The following is an 18096-nucleotide window of genomic DNA, read 5'->3' as shown; positions in this document are numbered from 1 at the left end:
TAGTTTTTCAAGAAATTATTTGACTACAAAGGCATATTTAATAATATACCTTTTACAAAATTTCCTTCGTCGAGACAATGCAGCTGAGCCCAAAACTTGAATAAAAGTCAGCCTGAGTTTCTTGCAATAGTAGCATCGCAAAGATTAATTTAACGACTTGAGCTTTGACTTCTAAGAAAAGGATTTGGGAAATTTATCCCTTTTAAACAAGCGTGTTCCCGCAAATCAAACACCAAAACAGCGTGAGCTGACTGCTGAATTTGAACGTTGTTGGGCGGGAGTTGAAGTGTGAATTGGAAGTATTCTTTGATTTATGTGACTGAAACTTTTTCGAACACAATGCTACTTTCTTAAAGTGTTAGTTGCCTGTTCTCAACTAAATCACAACAACGTCTAGGAGAATACATATATTTGCAAAGTATTGACTGTTTTGGACGATAGCGACTAGCTGCATTGGGTGCCTATTTCTGCAGCCCTCAATCTATTCGTCGATACCGCAGATCCCCTTGCTTTGAATAGAAACTGCTCTAATATTGAAAAAGCCGGAGTGTTTCTTCTAATATATTATACCCTGACATCATTGATTTTATGATCAAAACCCTTCAAGCGTTTCTGAAAGCTTACAGTACCTCTTGATATCAATCTACCTCCTATCCTACATTCCAACCTCACTGGAACTTGATGACTGTAGTACCACATCTCTCCCATCCATTCCGTAGACTTGACATTGCTCGCTCGTCGCACAATGGTGGAGAAAACACCCCCGAGTTCAGGCCCGTCGTCGCCTACAGCCAACGAGGCTACATTTCAGCTGGAGCGCCGAAAGTCAGCCGAACAGGTGCGGATCAATATCGAGAAGTTTGTCGATGGACTTATGAGCGAACAGTACACGCTTGCTCAATTGCTCAACGAGAGCTTTTCGCTCGAGATGCTGGAATTGCTATTTAAACGTATGACTGGCCGTCTTCGAATTATCTTGTTTTCAAGAGAGAAAACGCTTGAATTTATTCGTCTTGCATTGGATGCAAGCTATCCAAGACATACACGTGCAATGGCTGCACAATTTATAGTTGCTGGTGGCGCTATGAATGTTATTGCTGTCTGTGATCCAGGCAAACCGCACGAATGCGCCGAATTTTGGGACTCAATTTTTGATATGCTACAGCGTGAGGCAGATGGCGTCTCGTCTAAGTGTGATACACCTCTTCGACGTAAAGAGCGCCAAGCATCTGTCGCTGAACTGGAGGAGCTTATTCAAGTGGCTGTACAAGTTTTCGAAAAAGACGGAGCACAGACATTGGAGCAAAGTTTTGCAGAACATGAAGAAGAGAATAAAGAAAAAAATGGATTGGCAAGACGACGGGCATCGTCTGCAAGGTCATCTCTAGGAGATTTTACCACGTTAAAGACCACGGCTTCACCGTTGCCTTCTCCTAGAACTCCAAATAAGTCAACGAGCAACTTGCATATAGATACAGCAAAAGAAGAGGTCACTGTACACACAGACAATGCCGAGTCTGATCACGAGTCCGATTCGGATGATCTGGATAACACTGGCATTCCGGCTCCATTGACCACCGAAGTCAATGAGATGGCCATGTACGGTATTTTCAGCCATGACTCAGCCAATTTTGCTTCGCAAGTCCTACGTTATTTTGCAATTCGTGGTCAAAAGGGTGCATGTATTTTGCACTTTTTAGCAGAGCACCCCGCAACTGTGGATATGTTGCTGGCTAATGTTGGTCATGACGATATTCGTATCTTGTTACTGCATCTCATTTACGCTGAACACTCGGAAGCGGCCATCACTTCGTTATTTGAAACTCACATGATGCAAAAGCTGATTCAAAAGCAAGTAACATTTTCGCCACCACGCAATGCTTTTGAACGGGACTGTATCGAAAATACTTTTATGTTATTGCGGGAAATTATACACGCGCCGTATTTGACTGGACGTGGTGTAGCCATTTCAGCGAAAACCATACCGCTAGATAAAGTGACTGGCCAAGATGAGTATGTATCAATCTGCGGAGCTTCGCGCGAAACCGCCAACTCGGCTTTACGCAAGTACACTTCGCGTAAAGTTCGACGACTCATTCATTTGTTTATGCAGGAGCATCAAGCTGCGCTCGAATTGCTTTTTGTGCAGATGATTAAGGAGTTGACTTTCTGGAGTATTCCGCTGACGCGTGAGCGACGGGGGAGCGTGGCTTCGATTGAATCGTTGGTGCTTTTGTCACAGGGGCATCCACGTCCAACGTGCATTATGATGCTCATGCATCTTTTTGAGCTGACAGAAACAGTGGAATTTACCGATACAAAAGGCACTGGAGGTTCCTCAGCTGCATCCATGGGCATCGACTGCTTAAATTTTTTATGCTCGACTCACCTCATGCGTCAGGGAAATTTGCTGGTTAAAAAGAAATTAAAGAATGAGCTGCAAAGATGTCAAGTAAGTTTAAATTGTATGATGGGACTTCGCATGACTGCATTGCGTGATGGTCAGGTATCGAATTCAGCTAGTTTAGACCAGGCTTTTACGCCAAATTTAGGCAATCAAAGTGTTATCACGCTGGATGAAATGGAAAATGTGCAAAGTTCTGACTGGCACGAATTTGGCTTTAGTGTGACGATAAGGAAAAAAGTGGTCGCTAATAACAAAACCTCCCCTACTTCGCAACGCTCACCCACGGCCCCAGCAAATGCGATGGTACATCATCAACGTCGAAATGAAAAAGATCCTGAAGGTTCAACGATACAAGTTAAGTCCATCGAGTATTTTGCTGCGTCGTCGGAAACCGAAAAACAGGCGTGGATAACGCTGTTGCAGGCAGTGATTGATGGCGATCTGAATGAATTGGAAATATTTTGTAGTGACGATTGGCGTAGCAATGTGCGGGAGTATCGACGTCTACGTGAATGTCTGATCATGTGTATGGAGCGTAAGGGACACGAACTGATGGTGTTTTTGAAACAAGTGATCACATTTAACACTCGCAAAGTGTCAGGATTTCATCTCTGGTCGGTTGTACAGTGTTTAAACGCCGTCTTATCAAACGAGTCGAAACGTTTGGACCGAATGTTTGTTGGAGCACATGTGATCACGACTCTTATTACGTGCTATGAAAAGTATCCGATGCGAAATCTTCTGTTGGGTGAGATTACAAAAATGCTTGTGTTTTGTATCGGCGATTTTAAAAGCAAGCGCTCTCGCAAATGCCCAATTATTGGGCGAATCCTGCAAACGGAAGGTCCTGACGCGAAATTAGCACCTTTACTTTGCAAAGTATACCTCAACCGTGACACGGATAAAAGTCACAGTGGACAAGAGGACAATTTCTTGGCTGGAACGGACGCTATTTCGAATTTGAAGCTCGTTATGGAAGCTTTAAAGATGTGTTACAAGGACCCGAAAACAAGGAGTCAAGAACGTATCCAATGCGAAATGAAGTCAAGCCCACTATGGCGAAAGTTAGTTGAAGCATCCGATGACATGACTGAGAAGGACCCTTTAAGCTGCATTTTGACGACAACGGCCCCACCACTCTCTTCTGTAGATAATTTAAGCTCGACGACTGCACTTACACCTCCCACATTCCAGGAGGATATTATAAATCAGATAAGTCGACCAAGCTACTCTACAGCACACGGCTTTGGATCATCATTTTTGGAAGGAGAAGGATGTGCGTTTGGATATTTGTTCAAAGAGCGACATGGCGGCCGTGAGTGGAAGAAGGCGCTCGTTGTGTATGAATATGTTTCACATAAGTTGTGGTATTTCTACCCAAGTGAAGTGGATGAAACACACACGATTCAATGGAAGTGGATTGTGCCTTTATCAGTACGAAGTCGCTACACACATGGTCAAGACGAGACGCACACGTCTGTAGGTCACCATGGTCTCTATATCACTGCGTACGACCACCAGCAAAATGATGAAGATAGTAAAGTTTCAGCAAAGGAGATGCATTTCAGTGTCACTAAACTCGAAGATCGAGATCTGTGGAAAGATTTGCTGTCGAACGCAGCCGACATAGTACAAAAGCTAGCTCGAGAGTACTCAGTGCTTTCGCAGAAACTCAAAAAGCCGGACAAGAAGACAATTACGCACTGTCAAGATCCAAACTGCAATACACCATTTAAGCTCTTTCGCCGTCCACATTCATGCAAACGTTGCGGCAAATGGATGTGCGCTAAGTGCACATCACAACGTATATCGATTCCAGAAGTTGGTCTATTGCACCCGGTTCGTCATTGCCGAGCGTGTTTCGAAGCAAATGGTGGTGTGCATGCTGAGACTGATCCTTTCAATCTTTTCCATCTTCGAAACGTGCCTACTACAGTTTCTTCACAAACTGGCAAGCTCTCTAACGCAGAGCTTTACGAACTTGCACATGGCAAGGTCTCTCCTCGAACCCTTATGCAAATGAATCGTCGGTTAACGCGATTCTTATCAATTGACTCGCCTACAGCAGGCGAAAATGGTGGTAGTTTCCTTGTAGACGAAATCAATGCGCCAGGAAACCTCGGCGCTGAGAATTTATCGGTGTATACAGATGATGAAGAAGATTTGTTCTCCTTCACTCCATCTTTGTCACGTCGAAGCCTACTACATCCTCGAGAAGACATTCGCGGGTAGAGTAGCCAGAGGAGATACTTTTGGTAAAGCAATATTGATGGTATTTTATTGCAGTTAGGTAAGTAAAGTAAAGAAGTATAAAACATAGTGCCGGTATATATTCATTAGTGTTGAAGTACCTTACACAATTTAAGCGCATGTCTTCGACAAAACGAGCACGCGAGATCAACGTCACCGACGAACAGGTCAAGCGCTCACGTCGCTCGCGATGGGGCCACGATGAGGATGATGACACAAATGTTGAGAAACGAAATGCTTCAACGAGTCCCAAAACTTTGAGTGATATTGTAAAGCGCTTATCGAGTGTCGTTCAAGAGAAGACAGCGCCGGAAGAGCTACAAGCCCTAGCAGCGGCGGCTACGCGTCCGCTTTTTGTACGATACTAATTTGAGCAGTATTTAGGGGTTCTGAGCTTGATGCATCTGGTTTTAGCTTCATTCTCGTGCTTTATTGTTACTTTAGGGCGAGAGTGGTCAATTAGACGCGCAGGCGGCACGAGCACGAGCTTTGGCACAAGCAAGTTTATTGTCACTTAGCGTCGCAAATGGAAGTTTGTCGCAGAATGATCTGGCGAGACGATTGTACATTGGCAACTTGTATTATGATCTTAAGGAGGATGCCATTCGTAGTGTCTTTGCTCCGTTTGGGGCGATTCACTCAATCGATTTATCTTTGGAGCCAGGGTAAGCAAACGATTTGTGGTACTTGAAGACGCTTCTGCTAACGAAACTTGGGCTGTTATAGTGCATCGCGATCCAAAGGCTTTTGTTTTTTGGAGTACGAAGACGTGCTGGCAGCTGAAAGCGCTGTGCAAGTGCTGAATGGAACAATGCTGGCCAATCGCTCGATACGGGTGTGTCAGAAATACTCAAAGGTTCTACCCTGGTACAATAATTTACTTAATTGCATCGTTATGACTGCAGGTAGGACGACCACACCGTGGAAATACGAATCCTAACGATTCACTGTCGATCGGACAAGAGGCAATTAAAAAGTGCGAAACACGATTTTGACTTTTTAAAGGTCGTGAACCGTAATCTTACGCTGTAAATTGTCTGATTGGAACAACAGTATTCCAACCAAGTGCGTTTATATTGCAAATGTACGACTGGAGCTCAACAGCCAGCACTTAGAGGTAGGTGCTCAAGAATACATGGTGTGTTTATCTCTTTGACTTATTGCAATTGGGTCAATATAGAGTATTTTCTCTCCCTTTGGAACTATTCACTCGTGTGTTATGGCGGCAGCCTCACCCTTGGAAGCTGGAGTGGTATGTTAAGCGTGAAGACACCACATGACTCAAACGCTGATGTATCAATTTGCAACTTGTAGCACCGTGGGTATGGCTTCATGCGTTTTGTGGAAGAGAGCTGCGCTATGAGTGCGATCCAGCATATGAATGGTTTTGAGCTGGCTGGACAGCCACTTAAGGTTGGTAAAGCTAGCGAAGCCGCAATGATCATCAACCTAGCCACCAGTCAAGACAAAGTGGTGCGCATTGGTCCAGGAGCTATGATTGACAAGATTAATGCGGCTGAGTCCGAAACGAATCCTTTTGAAGAAGATGACGTTGACAAAGTCATGGATCCGAACGATCTGAACGATAAGTGCTGCCTTTGTTTGATGAACCTCGTGAAATGTGGAGAAGTCGATGACGAGTTAAAGGATGAGGTGCGTGGTGAATGCGGCAAGTTTGGTGATATCCAGAAAGTGGAGATCCACGAATTGGCAGACCACGTGCGCGTATTTGTGTTGTTTAACGATGCAGTTGGTGCTTCGAAAGCTAAACAAGCGTTACATGGCCGATTCTTTGGTGGGAATCAGGTACAAGTGCATTACTTTTCTCTTCGAGAGCTGGAGCAGCAGCGATACACGAGTGGATTTTTGTGAAAAACGATTTGAGAACAAGATGGTGGGTGAAATATGCAATAATGTACTTCTTGTTTACGTAATACTGTGGCAGAAGCTCTTTTGCGTTCACTATGCTTGTGTGTCGTCCACTTATTGCTGTAGTTTTCCTTGTCTCCAGCCAATTCGCTGTAAGCTTCGCTCTGTTCAGGGCGACTGATTTGTCTTGGCTAACTCGAGTATGAATTTGCCTTCCTTGTACTTTTCCGATGCATTGTGTGCCTCTCTCTGCGTGTAGATAGCAACATCAAGTGGTCACGAATCTGAGAGTATAAAAGCAAGAGAGTGACGTACGTATTTCCAGCCTACAGGACTCCAGCACGTGTTGCAGTAAAGATCTAGCACAACATGCAGTCCCGTCATAAGCATTCGCTCTTCTGGTGGACCTGTACAAACATTGACTCTGAAAAGCGCAGAAAGACGTCAAATGGTTTGAATGTCATATGTAGAAGCGTAAACGTATCAACGCGCACGCTGTGTCGAAGAGGTACGCTTTGCCACTTGTGCCTTGGAAGTTCTGATGACAGAACAAAATTAGCATCAAGATACTGGCGAAAAGAAAATCAAGTCATGTCACCTTAGAAATTATGTCTTCGTTGCGTGCAAGGTGCGCGTTGCAGTTACCACAGCAGAAGATGCGCGAGCTGTCGACATACATCTCGAAGACGCGCCCCATCCTGGATCGTGTGTTCTCATAATACAAAATATGTATAAAACAAAGTTTTGGTCCATCACATTCAGCTGTCAAACGCAAATATCCCACGAGATCTAATCATAATTAAGTATTTGATACTCAAGGACTTGCTAAAAGCGTCTAAATCGTGTAATTAGTCGATATTCGACCCTATTTTCCATACAAATAGGCTCTTGTCGTTGGCACCGACGGAAACCAACCTTGAGTCATCACATGTAAAGGCAACATTTGCCACATCAAGGCTATGACCACGAAGTGTATCTTGCTCCGTGTGTCTGGACAGACACGGCATATCGTATACATGAATCTTTCCTTGATTTGTAGCAGCTACGAGCATTTCCTGTGTATTTGCCTTTGCCAGAGCATACACATGGTGTTCTGGTTTGCCATTGAAATCCCATACGCCTTGAGAATCCCAGGAAAATAAACATTTGTGTGATGCCCAAGTGACATCTGCTACACTTGCAGCTGAAGTAATGTGGCCACCGTCCATAGTACTCACAAACAACAGCTCAAACGCATCTGTCGAGACTCTAGCCATGCTACTATCCACAGCAAAGTCCAGGCGAGTAGCGCAACCAGTGGATTTCGAGAACTTGAAGCGAAGTGCAAAGTTCTCGAGAGTTGAGTAAAAGTACACACAGTGATCAGCTGAAGCCAATGCCAGCAAGGTCAAGTCGGGCGAGAATGTCATATCCATTGCGCTAGACTTGCTATCTCGTCCTTCGTGTAGCACTTCAAGTGTTTGGCTGTTGAGTATAGCAAACGCACCGTCCTTGTGACTTGCATTATTCGGTGAAGTTCCACCAAAGCCTACAGCGAGCCACTTGCCTTCTGGAGAAAAGGCGACACTATGAAGTGCTCCATCCAAAACTGTCTTAGCAATAACGCAGCGCTTCTCAAGATGCCACAGACGTACGGTGGAGTCACCTCCAGCCGTCGCGACCAATTCGGGTTGCAGCGGATGAACTGCAAGACCATTAAGATGAAGTGTGCGGTCAAAGTGACCCTCAGACACGAGAATGGTGTTTCTTGTGAGACAAGAGAGTTCCAGCAGCTCTGCACTTATCGTACCGATAAGCAAACGATCTTCTGCTACATCCCAACAGATCGAACGCACACATGCATTATGTGGCGCTGGTTGGCACTGTGCAATGTCAAAGTCTATCAATGGCGTGAGCGTTTTCCGTGCCCAGAGCTTCACGTGTCCGTCGCGACCTCCAGTCGCACATCCTAACGGCGTGGCGTGAATAGCATAAACGCTGCCAGCATGAGCTGGAATCACTCGTGAGACAGCACAGGCCTGCCAGACATACAAATGACCTGATTCGCAGCCGGTGATCAAAATATCATCCATTGCAGCACCACAAAGAACGGGTTGACGCTGGGCTCTCGCACCAAATGTACCGTTCCGTGCTGTCAGTGTCAATGGCGTCATCTTCCAGAAGATTACATGATCTTCTCCACCAGAGACCAAGTGACAACCTTCTGCACTGTGCGGCTCCTCAATGAAGCAGACAAAAAACACAGCAAGCTTCGTTGTGCGGGAGCTAGCGAAGAGTGCGCCATCATACCATTGACCAGATGGTGACCTATACACGGCTATAGAGTGAAAATCATCCTGACCTACCGCTGCTAAGAGCTTTGGATCAATTGAGCTGAAGCAAACAGCAGTCACTGCTTTGCTATGAAAAGAGCTAAGCTCAACGATGCGCATGCAAGTCGCAGGTTCCCAGATGTGAATGCGAGGTCTCTCTTGTGCAAAATCTTGTGTACAAATCTCCCCCGAAGCCACGAAACCACCACAAGACGATGTTGTGAGGCAGAAGATAGGATGCTTATGCCCATCGTAAAACACTTGTCGGTGCTCTCGGCGATCATAGCTCACGCCTACATATCCAGTCGGATACACAATTCGTTTAGGTCGCGCGTACATGACATTTTGTCGAGCGTCATGAGCACGCATTCCGAACACATGCTCGAGCTCAAAAGAACGATGGCTTCCCACTCCGTCGGTTCTACTTGGTTCCTGAACAGCATTCGACGGCTTTATCATTGTTTGTAAGAATGGCTTCGCTTCTCTATGGGTCCTTCTGCCGCCAGTGGTAATAGCCTTGAGCAGGCTATGTCCTTCAGCGTCCACATCAGGATCACCTTCAGGATCCTTTGCTATGGTCACATTTCCGCTCTGTTCGTTGTCCACACGTCTGTCAGCACTATCTACTCGTCTCCATTGCAACATACAACGATCATATCGACCAATGCTGACGCAGACACTTCCGCCGGCTCGCAAGAAACATAACTGGGAAACTGCACCGCTGTGTCCATGATACGTCTTTGCTCCTGCACCCTGTGCAATAGCCGGATAATTGAACAATTTGATCGCTCCATGCGAGTTGCCAGCCGCAAGAACTGCACTACTGTCTACGTAAGGTGCACTGGGCTCTGAACATGCACAACATGTGATTTCACCGATAGCATCGTTTAAGTCTCTATGTGGTACTGGCCAAATTCCCTGGTTTGACCAGTTGTAAATGGTGGAGCACGTATCCCACGTTTGATCGCGAAGTGCTGTTGCGCTGGCTATGTGAGAACCGGTGGTGACGTCGGCGAAGAACAACTCAAAGCCTTTGCAATTGCTACGCACGTACTGCGAGTTACTTGAAATATCAAGATGAGTGATTGGTGCTTTGTGTTTAGAAAAAATCGCACGCTTCATAAAATTAGTCGGCACGTCATAAATGTACACCGAACCGTCGAAGGCACCACACACTAGGGAATGTCCATCAGGGGAGAAGTGCATGACGGTAATCGCTTGCTTAGTATCGCGCGTCTCATGCACGATTTCTAAGCTTTGTCCACGGTCTTCAAATACCAACAGCGTACCATCCTTCTTGTGACGTCGACTAGTGCCGTCAGAGCCCAATCCCACGGCAATAAAGTTGCCGTCCGGGGAATAGGCACAAGCTCGGCTGAAAGTCTCAAGTTTTTTCGTCATGATCTCAAGATGGCGCGTCAAGTCCCATACACGGAGCACAGCGTCGTCGCCAGTTGTGCAGCCTCGAGCTTTCGTTTGACAGACACAAAGTCCATGAAGTTCACCGCGTGAGTGGGTCTCTATGAACGGGACTGACGCCCCATCTGGCATCTGGAATTCTATCGGAGTGCCATCACGACTCGATATTAAGTGAATACTTGCGCCTCTAGTACCTACGAGTAATAACTCTCGAGCAGTGTCCCAAAAGACACTACGAATTGCGTACTGTGCTGGATTAAATTTGCCAAACTCAGCCAGACACTCCAAGTCAGCGCTCCAAAGCTTTACCAAACCGTCTTGACCACCACTAACGATACCGCTCGCGACCGCGTACAACGCTGCAACGCTTCGTGTGTGTGCAGGTACAATGCTGAATAGCTCGATTCCTCTAAAAGAAATTAAATCACCGCTGACGGTGCCCGCGATGGCATCGTCGCCCATATACACTATGCTCAGAAATGATGGCGTGACACCTAATTGATGGCCTTTACGTCCCAGTAGTGCGTCTTTCTTGATGAGTGTTCGACCTGCTCCAAGGCGCCAAAAGGCTGCAGACTTAACGCCGACAGTCGCGATGATGATGGGTGCCATTTTAGACCCGTTGGAGTTCATTACATTTTTTGGTGTCATGACCGATTCTTGCTGAAAACTTAAGCCAAGAATGCGTCCTACCGATGATGTACTCGTATGAGCGAGCAACTCACCGCTGCGCCAGTCGTACAGTGCGAGTGAGTTTCGATCATCCAGTCCAATGCTTGCCAACAAGTTGCCGCCTGCATTAAAACGCAATTCGGCAATACCTTGTCGATGAAAGCCACGCAAGGACATAATCACTTCAAACGAATCGACTCGCCAGATATGAATAACAGGGAGACGCCCCATTTGTCCTGACGCTGCGATCTCTCGAAAATTATTTGCCCTTTCACCCGGCTTGATATGCATAGTAAGACTTGTCACTTCGTCCGTGTGTTGCTTAAAATGACGCTGTAGCCAAAGCTTCGTATCCATGACCACGACCAGGTTTGCAGCTGGATATACGATTGAGCTCGAAAATTGTGTAAGGAATGCATTATTGCGAACATCGTGGCAGCGATATCCATATACCCACTCAAGCTCAAGACTTTCACTGGGTAAAGTCGGAAGCTCCAAGTTTGTTTCACTCGGCGACTGTGAAGGTGGTACACTGTACTTCACCCACGGTTTTAAAATAAGCGAATGTGCTTTGGAGGTCTCTAATTCACTTTCTTGCCGCTTGTCATCATTGCTGCACATTGAATTCTGTAGTCGATTCTCAATGAGCTCAAGCGCAAAGTCACCAACAGCGGCAACTTCTTCATGAATAGACCGTAGTTTTCCGTGACTTTGTTCGCGCTCATCGTCAGAGGTGATTATCGGATCATTTGCGTCGCCGATCGTACCGACGGCATCAACTTCTTCACGCTCAACGCGCCACTGGAAAATACAGCGTTCATCGCGTGCACAGGCGACGACGTAGCTCCCATTTGCTGTGAAGCGAATGGCTGAAATGGTACTAGCCGCGCCATATGCAAATTGACTATGTGAATCTAAATTCACACAAGGATACCGAAAGAGACGCAAGATGCCAAGCGTGTCTCCAGTCACAAGCAATTGTGTCTCAGCACCAGAAGAGCGATCGACCGCCGAGATCTCGTATTCCTGTGCGCCATGTGCTGGCCACGCACCCTGAACACCCCATCCATAAGGACACGAGCACGTTAGCCATTCAACATTTCGTAGCGTCGCTAACTGCGTGATCTCCCCACCAGACGAGCTCTCGAAAGCTATTATTTCACCTCGATTTCGAGCGTTTGCCAAAATGTGCTCACCTGTAGTTGAAAAATCAAATGAACTAAGAACTGCGCCAGCATCACGAGCACGACATTTGCCTTTAGACGCCCAGTCTTCCGTATGGTACGAGTATATGCAGTTGTCGCTTGACCCGATAGCCAGTGTAAGTCCGTCCCCCGAAAATCGCACAGTTTTGATCGCTCGCTTAGAGTCTTTAGCCTCGAATTTCACTGCAAGTGACGACTCCTTCAGTACGACAAACGCGCCAGTTTTGTTCGAATTGACGAACTTCGACTGTTGACGTTCTTGCAATGACCTCAACTTCGGGGGAAGAATCGCAATACGCTCATCATCTTCATCAACACCTTGACCCACTGCAATCATAGAACCGTCCGGTGAGTAAGCACAGGCTCGAGCGGGGGCATCTAGGGCGGCGACACGAATCTGGCGATGCATTGAAAGATCCCATACACGCACAGTATGGTCGTCCCCCACCGAGCAACACTCATGCCGGTGCGGATGCGTTGCAAGACCATGAAGCTGATTTGTCGAGTGTCCACACACGACAGGACCAAAGTGCAAATTAGCACCATCACTTGATGCAATTTCGAAGATCTCCGCACCTGCCGTAGCAATCAGCAGCTTTTTAGCTTCGCCATCTGGAGAAGCTACTAAGCTTCGCACGCGAGGTGCTGAACTGCCTAGCGCCACCAGGTCGAATTGAGCACCGGCCTCGATGCGTCGATTCCACACGCGAATTTTGCCATCGTTTCCACCACTTAATAGTCCATCTGATAAAGCATAAAGAGCAGTCACGGCTGCTGCATGTGCGTGAATTACGCGTACGCAATTGCGTCCTTCGAATACCAACAATTGTCCACGCGCCGTTCCAGCGATCATGACTGAAGCACCTGGTATAACAGCCAAACTGAGTATGGTTTGCACTTTTGCTTTGCGTCCCAGGACTCCAGGGAGTCGTTTATATAACGCATGAGAATTGGAATATTGTACGTCAGGCTCCCGTATCCAGAAGAAGAGATGGCGTTGCCCAGCTGTAACAAATTGAGGCTGACCTGTAGGTCCAGAAAAGACTGCTAGTGCGTGCACAGGCTCTTGACCTCCACGTCCAGCGAAAACAAGCGTCGCTGGTTTTTCCCAATCCGCATCACCCATCTTTTCGCTGTCTGCTGTACCTGTTGCTTTTCCCCATTGATAAACTGCGATGCAGTGGAATTCATCCTGACCGACTGTCACTAATGTCCGTCCAGTCGGTAGCCACGCTAGTTGAGACACACCTTGTCGATGGAACCCACGAATGACACTCAGTACTGCGATTCCGCCTCCACCTCCACTCTCACTCACTGATTCTGTCGACCAGACGACAATTTTCGGCTCGAGCGCACATTCACCTGTGGCAACGACGCGACGATTCAACGGATGGAGAGCCATTGACTGAACAAGTCCCGAGTGGTGGCAAGCAAATTGCTGGTGGTGGGCGTCTGTATCATACAAGACAACAACGCTGCCTGCAGTATAAATTGCCTCAGTTGTTGACACATACTTAACGATGTTTCGGAGATCACTATTAAAACCATAGATCCATTCAAGTTCCAGACTTGCGGCCGGCAATCGTGGATCAATTACAGGAGGTGGACTGTGCGCTAAATTTGTCACTGCAAGTTGCCATGGACGTTGCTCTAGCACCTTGTTCACTGTAAAGTCCAGTACCGACGCGTCATATGGTAGATTTCGGTCTCTGTCCCTTGCTTTATCTCCATCGTCGAAAGCAGAAGATGCCAGAATATTTGCAATGGTCTCTTGTTCTACATCGCTATCGTCTCCGGTCTGTTCGTCTACTTTTTCGCCTGGACAGTCAAAGTAGTCGACCCAGGACGTCACTTCAGGAGTTGAATTGCAAAAATTTAAAAACTCAGAAAGCGATAAAAAAGCATCTTCATCAGCCTTGTGAGCTTTTTGCAAAGCGTAGCGTGCCAAGTTTTCAAGGACATGCTCCGTTGGACAGGAAACATCTTGACAGAGCTTGCATAGCCCTGTCAACGTCGACTTGAAGGCCAACGTAAGTTCATCCAGTGACAATTGCCCCGTCTCGTTAAAGTCGTAACAATTGTACACAACTGTTGCGACATTAGTCTGTTTGGAGCTTCAAAAAGGCTCGAAAAAGCGACGTACATGTCAATTTCTGGGAAGTGGACATGGCTGATATCATGGCCATCGTACCCAAAAACTCGAGTGCATCAACCAACCCGTTCTAAATCTCAACATTTACACGATCAGTTGCAATAGCATGAAAATGATTGATGTTCTACATCACCTCATCTGTGTCTAGAGCGGTAAATAGAGCACCACTGAGCTGGTCCATTTCGTCATGTGCATAAATGTCGAGCGAGCGCTGCATTAATTGGCAGATCTCCACAAATTCATCTCGATTCAGGCCAAAGCCCTCTGCCACATCGTTGAAGCCTTCCCAGAGTTTGTTCACGTCCCGCTCGGATGCTGTATATGGATAATACTAAAGTTAGAAGAAGCTTGGTAGAAGATTGATGCTCACCGTTTAGAAAGGAGGTCGATGCATCCAAGTACGTCGCCTTGCCCTGCAATTGCCCCATGATTTGAGGATCTTGAAAAGTCGTGATTTAGTGAAAAGATATTTTATATCTGAGTTTCAAAAGTCGGCGAAGAAAATCTACCTTTCGTAGAAAAAACCAAACACTCTCAACATGTAGCCATTCTTTGACACTAGTGCAGTGACTTGTTTGCGGTCTGCAGTGAAGTATGCTTCGTGTAATTCGCGAACTGCTGTCGCCAAGCAGATACACTGGGAGCTACAAGAACCAAGTTTTATGGCAGGGCAATTCTATATCATGATTTTCAGCTGCCTTTCAACGACATAATTGATAGCTACATATCATTGAGCGTCAATTTGCATCAGCGCGCAGTCAATCACAGATTCAAAAAAACTTCTCTTGGTGACCCAGTCACAGCATGTTTCGTTATCAATCAGTACCCAATTTCAATTTAACATTCAAAATCGAGTACCAGTATCCGGATGGACAAATTTTGAGACTGGTATTATCATTTAGAAACGTTTTTGCGGCGATTTATGTTGTTTGGGAGTTGCATTTGGAATTTCAAAAGTCATAAGTAAGCTTTAAGTAGTGCCCTCTCGCTGGCTAGAAATCTTGGATTTTGTATAGGACTCTTCAGCTACCAGTGCGGAACCAAGCCACTTCCGCCTCATGGAGCGCACGCTAAGAAGCGTAGCGACCGACGCTACACGCAAGCGAAAGCGCGGGGCTCTACAGGATATTAGTAACAATGCAAAGAAACTTTCACATCCGCGTGGTTCCTCACGAGGCGGCGTAGGCGTTATTAAGAAGCGAGTAGAGAACGACGAAAGCAAGTCTCAGGCATTGCGGGCCTCAGCACGAGGCAAGACGACGGCTACAACTGTTAACTCCGCGTTGAAAAGCTCAATGGCATCTACAGTTTCTAGCAAAGCGAAAAAGTGTAAACCGGTCGGTAAGAAGACCGAAACGACGCGCGTTAAGAAGCGGAAGCTCGAAGGTGTTGAAAACCAGCCACCAGTCCCACACCAAAAGGTTCAAACGAGTATGTTGTCGTTTCAGGCTTCTTCAAAGCCTAGCGAGAGAAAAGAGAATGAAGTTATGAAAAAGGAGCAAGTCAGCGTGGATGCAGAGGTGATGTGTTGTACAGAGAGGGAAAAGAGAGTATATGGGAAAACTAATGAGGTTATTGCAGGTTGAATTAGCAGTGATTGGTGATCAAGAATTGGTGGAGAAGAAAACTAGTGCAGAAGCGGTTGAGGTGGTAAGCGAAGAAAAGAAAAATGATACATCAAAGGCTCAAGAGTCCGAAGAGTTGAAAGCTGAAGTTGCGGCACGAAAAAACGAGTATTTTCCTCGTCCGTATACATGCGCTTTCGACCATAAAGACTCGTGCTTTGATGTTGAAACGTACACTGCATCAGTGCGTGATGTTGACGCGCCGTCTGCTACAATAAGCTCGCACCATGCGAAATTAATTCGCGAGCTTGATACTTATTATAGAAAACATGAGATCAAGTATTTGCCCGAAGCAGACTACATTGGTACCGTCCAGATGGACATAAATGAGAAGATGCGAACTATTTTGATTGACTGGCTTGTCGAGGTTTGTGAGGAGTATGAGCTTGACTCACAAACATTCCATAAAGCAGTAAGTTAAAGACTTTTTTCAAGTGATTTATGCTTATCCGCGGCTTTTGATGTTTGGAAACCTTATTCTTTTGCCCAATAGGTTAATTTGGTCGATCGCTGCCTGAAGAAGATCAAAATTAATCGCAAACAGTTCCAGTTACTTGGCTGCGCATGTATGATGATTGCAGCTAAGTTTGAAGAAGTATTCGGCCCAAACGTTGAGGAGTTTGTGTACATTTCCGACCAAACGTACACTGCTGTGGAGGTATGCAGCGCATCATTTCGTTGACAATGCTGTAATTCACTTTATATGATGAGTGTATAGATGTTAAATATGGAAGTACAGGTGCTTAATGCACTGCAATACCGTGTCGCATCGACGACATGCTACGGATTTATACACCGTTATACAGAAGCAGGATGTACGACGGACAAACAGCGATCGCTGGTGCTGGTGAGTGCACGGACGTCTCTTGGTTGGCATTCGCTTTTTAATGAATACTGCCACTTCTCTTGCAGTATTTATGTGACTTCGCTTTACTGTTTCTCCATATGGTTCGGTTCAAACCCTCAATCTTGGTGGCTTCTGCTGTATATCTTGCACGTCTAACAACGGGAGTATCAGATCCTTGGACACCGACATTGCACCATGCGACCAAGTACAATCCATTGGATTTTCAAGAGTGCGTCGAAGAGTTACATCGCCTTCACGCTATTGAAAATCAGGTCGTCATAACTCAGCGCGATAAAGCAAAAGCTGTGAGCGAGAAGTACTTGGTGGACAAATTTCACAAGGCAAGCACAATTCCTGCTTGCAGCAAGAGCCAGCTGGCAGACTCCTTGGACCTGTACACGCCTTTCGAGGCAGGCAAGGACAAGAGCTCTTAGTTAATTGTCAGCGTTGCGAGCTCTCTTCAATGGATGAGAGCTCGTTCCTGAAGCAGTGCACTCGCTAAGAGCGCGAGTAAGCGACTTACGCTCAATATTGTCATAGCACTTTTAGGAGGAGGCTTAGTTTTCATCGTTGTCATATATTCTGCAGCTCTTTGTGAAGCGCGGTATGACACAATATTATAGCGTCATCCGAGATGACCTTTTGCTTATGTAGTGATCCTCAATCAAATAGTCTGAATTACCGAATGTATTTCAAACTGCATTTTTCTACTTTTCGGATTTTATGTCTGACAATCCGAAAATTATGATAAATGCAGTTTGATCGAAAAGTCAACCACATCTTGTGGTCGCTCTCCATAGCGTAGAGCATTTATTCGTATACTTGCTTCGGCTAACCTCATCGTATTAAGAAGATGAAATGAGGAATAGAAGGCAAGTTTAGAGGGATTATATTTAGGTCCTTAGTCCGCTACTTTGTAAGCCTGTAATATGACGTCATTGGCCGCAACTCTATCGTGTCATCGCGGGCGCAATCATACAATATTGCCCCATGGTCTGGGAATTCGATCGCGCAACGTATGCTTTAAGCCGATCTTCTAACACTCCTCCTCGCGATCGTGTTCCCGCCGCCATACCTAGCGTAAACCCACGAGCTCTCGCAGCTCTGCAAGCTTGTGCTGATCCAACGAAGGCATGTCCGCAAGCATCAGCTCCGAGCGGACGGATCAAATCCTCACCAAGCCTCGACAAGCCAGATGTATATCAAACTTGAGACGCACATCAATGTGACTAGCTGTTATGGACGAAGGCTCTCCTTCGATCTGACGAATCGCGGCCTGTTTATCGACATGCATCAGCATAGGCTGTGCAGCGAGGCTGCCGTGGCTTTGCGCTTAGA

The 18096-nt window shown here is 46.2% G+C and overlaps 4 protein-coding genes across 4 annotated transcripts; 3 read left to right on the top strand and 1 right to left on the bottom strand.

Annotated features, from left to right (window-relative positions):
* Nucleotides 1-745: 745 nt before the first annotated feature.
* Nucleotides 746-4639, top strand: PHALS_07782 (zinc finger; the record flags this gene model as incomplete). The annotated part of the gene is made up of 1 exon (XM_024721310.1): nt 746-4639. One exon carries the CDS (start codon nt 746-748, stop codon nt 4637-4639), a length of 3894 nt encoding a protein of 1297 aa, XP_024586422.1.
* A 137-nt stretch (nt 4640-4776) lies between these two features.
* PHALS_07781 (poly-binding-splicing factor puf60-like) lies at nt 4777-6529 on the top strand (the record flags this gene model as incomplete). Its single annotated transcript, XM_024721309.1, has 7 exons — nt 4777-5013; nt 5102-5322; nt 5384-5492; nt 5563-5633; nt 5711-5774; nt 5838-5909; nt 5972-6529. The coding sequence occupies 7 exons, from the start codon at nt 4777-4779 to the stop codon at nt 6527-6529; spliced, it is 1332 nt and encodes a 443-aa protein (XP_024586421.1).
* A 165-nt stretch (nt 6530-6694) lies between these two features.
* On the bottom strand, nt 6695-14714 carry PHALS_07780 (hypothetical protein, variant; the record flags this gene model as incomplete). Its single annotated transcript, XM_024721308.1, has 8 exons — nt 6695-6775; nt 6842-6950; nt 7021-7064; nt 7125-7224; nt 7442-14222; nt 14278-14356; nt 14420-14601; nt 14657-14714. The coding sequence occupies 8 exons, from the start codon at nt 14712-14714 to the stop codon at nt 6695-6697; spliced, it is 7434 nt and encodes a 2477-aa protein (XP_024586420.1).
* Nucleotides 14715-15344: 630 nt separating this feature from the next.
* Nucleotides 15345-17192, top strand: PHALS_07779 (cyclin-like protein; the record flags this gene model as incomplete). The annotated part of the gene is made up of 5 exons (XM_024721307.1): nt 15345-15806; nt 15868-16323; nt 16405-16569; nt 16630-16758; nt 16824-17192. 5 exons carry the CDS (start codon nt 15345-15347, stop codon nt 17190-17192), a joined length of 1581 nt encoding a protein of 526 aa, XP_024586419.1.
* Nucleotides 17193-18096: the final 904 nt, after the last annotated feature.

Source organism: Plasmopara halstedii (genome assembly GCF_900000015.1).
Source record: "Plasmopara halstedii genome assembly, contig: Scaffold_3120, whole genome shotgun sequence".
Lineage (NCBI taxonomy): Eukaryota > Oomycota > Peronosporomycetes > Peronosporales > Peronosporaceae > Plasmopara > Plasmopara halstedii.
The sequence above is the reverse complement of the archived record's forward strand: the minus strand, read 5'-3'. Positions and strand labels throughout refer to the sequence as shown.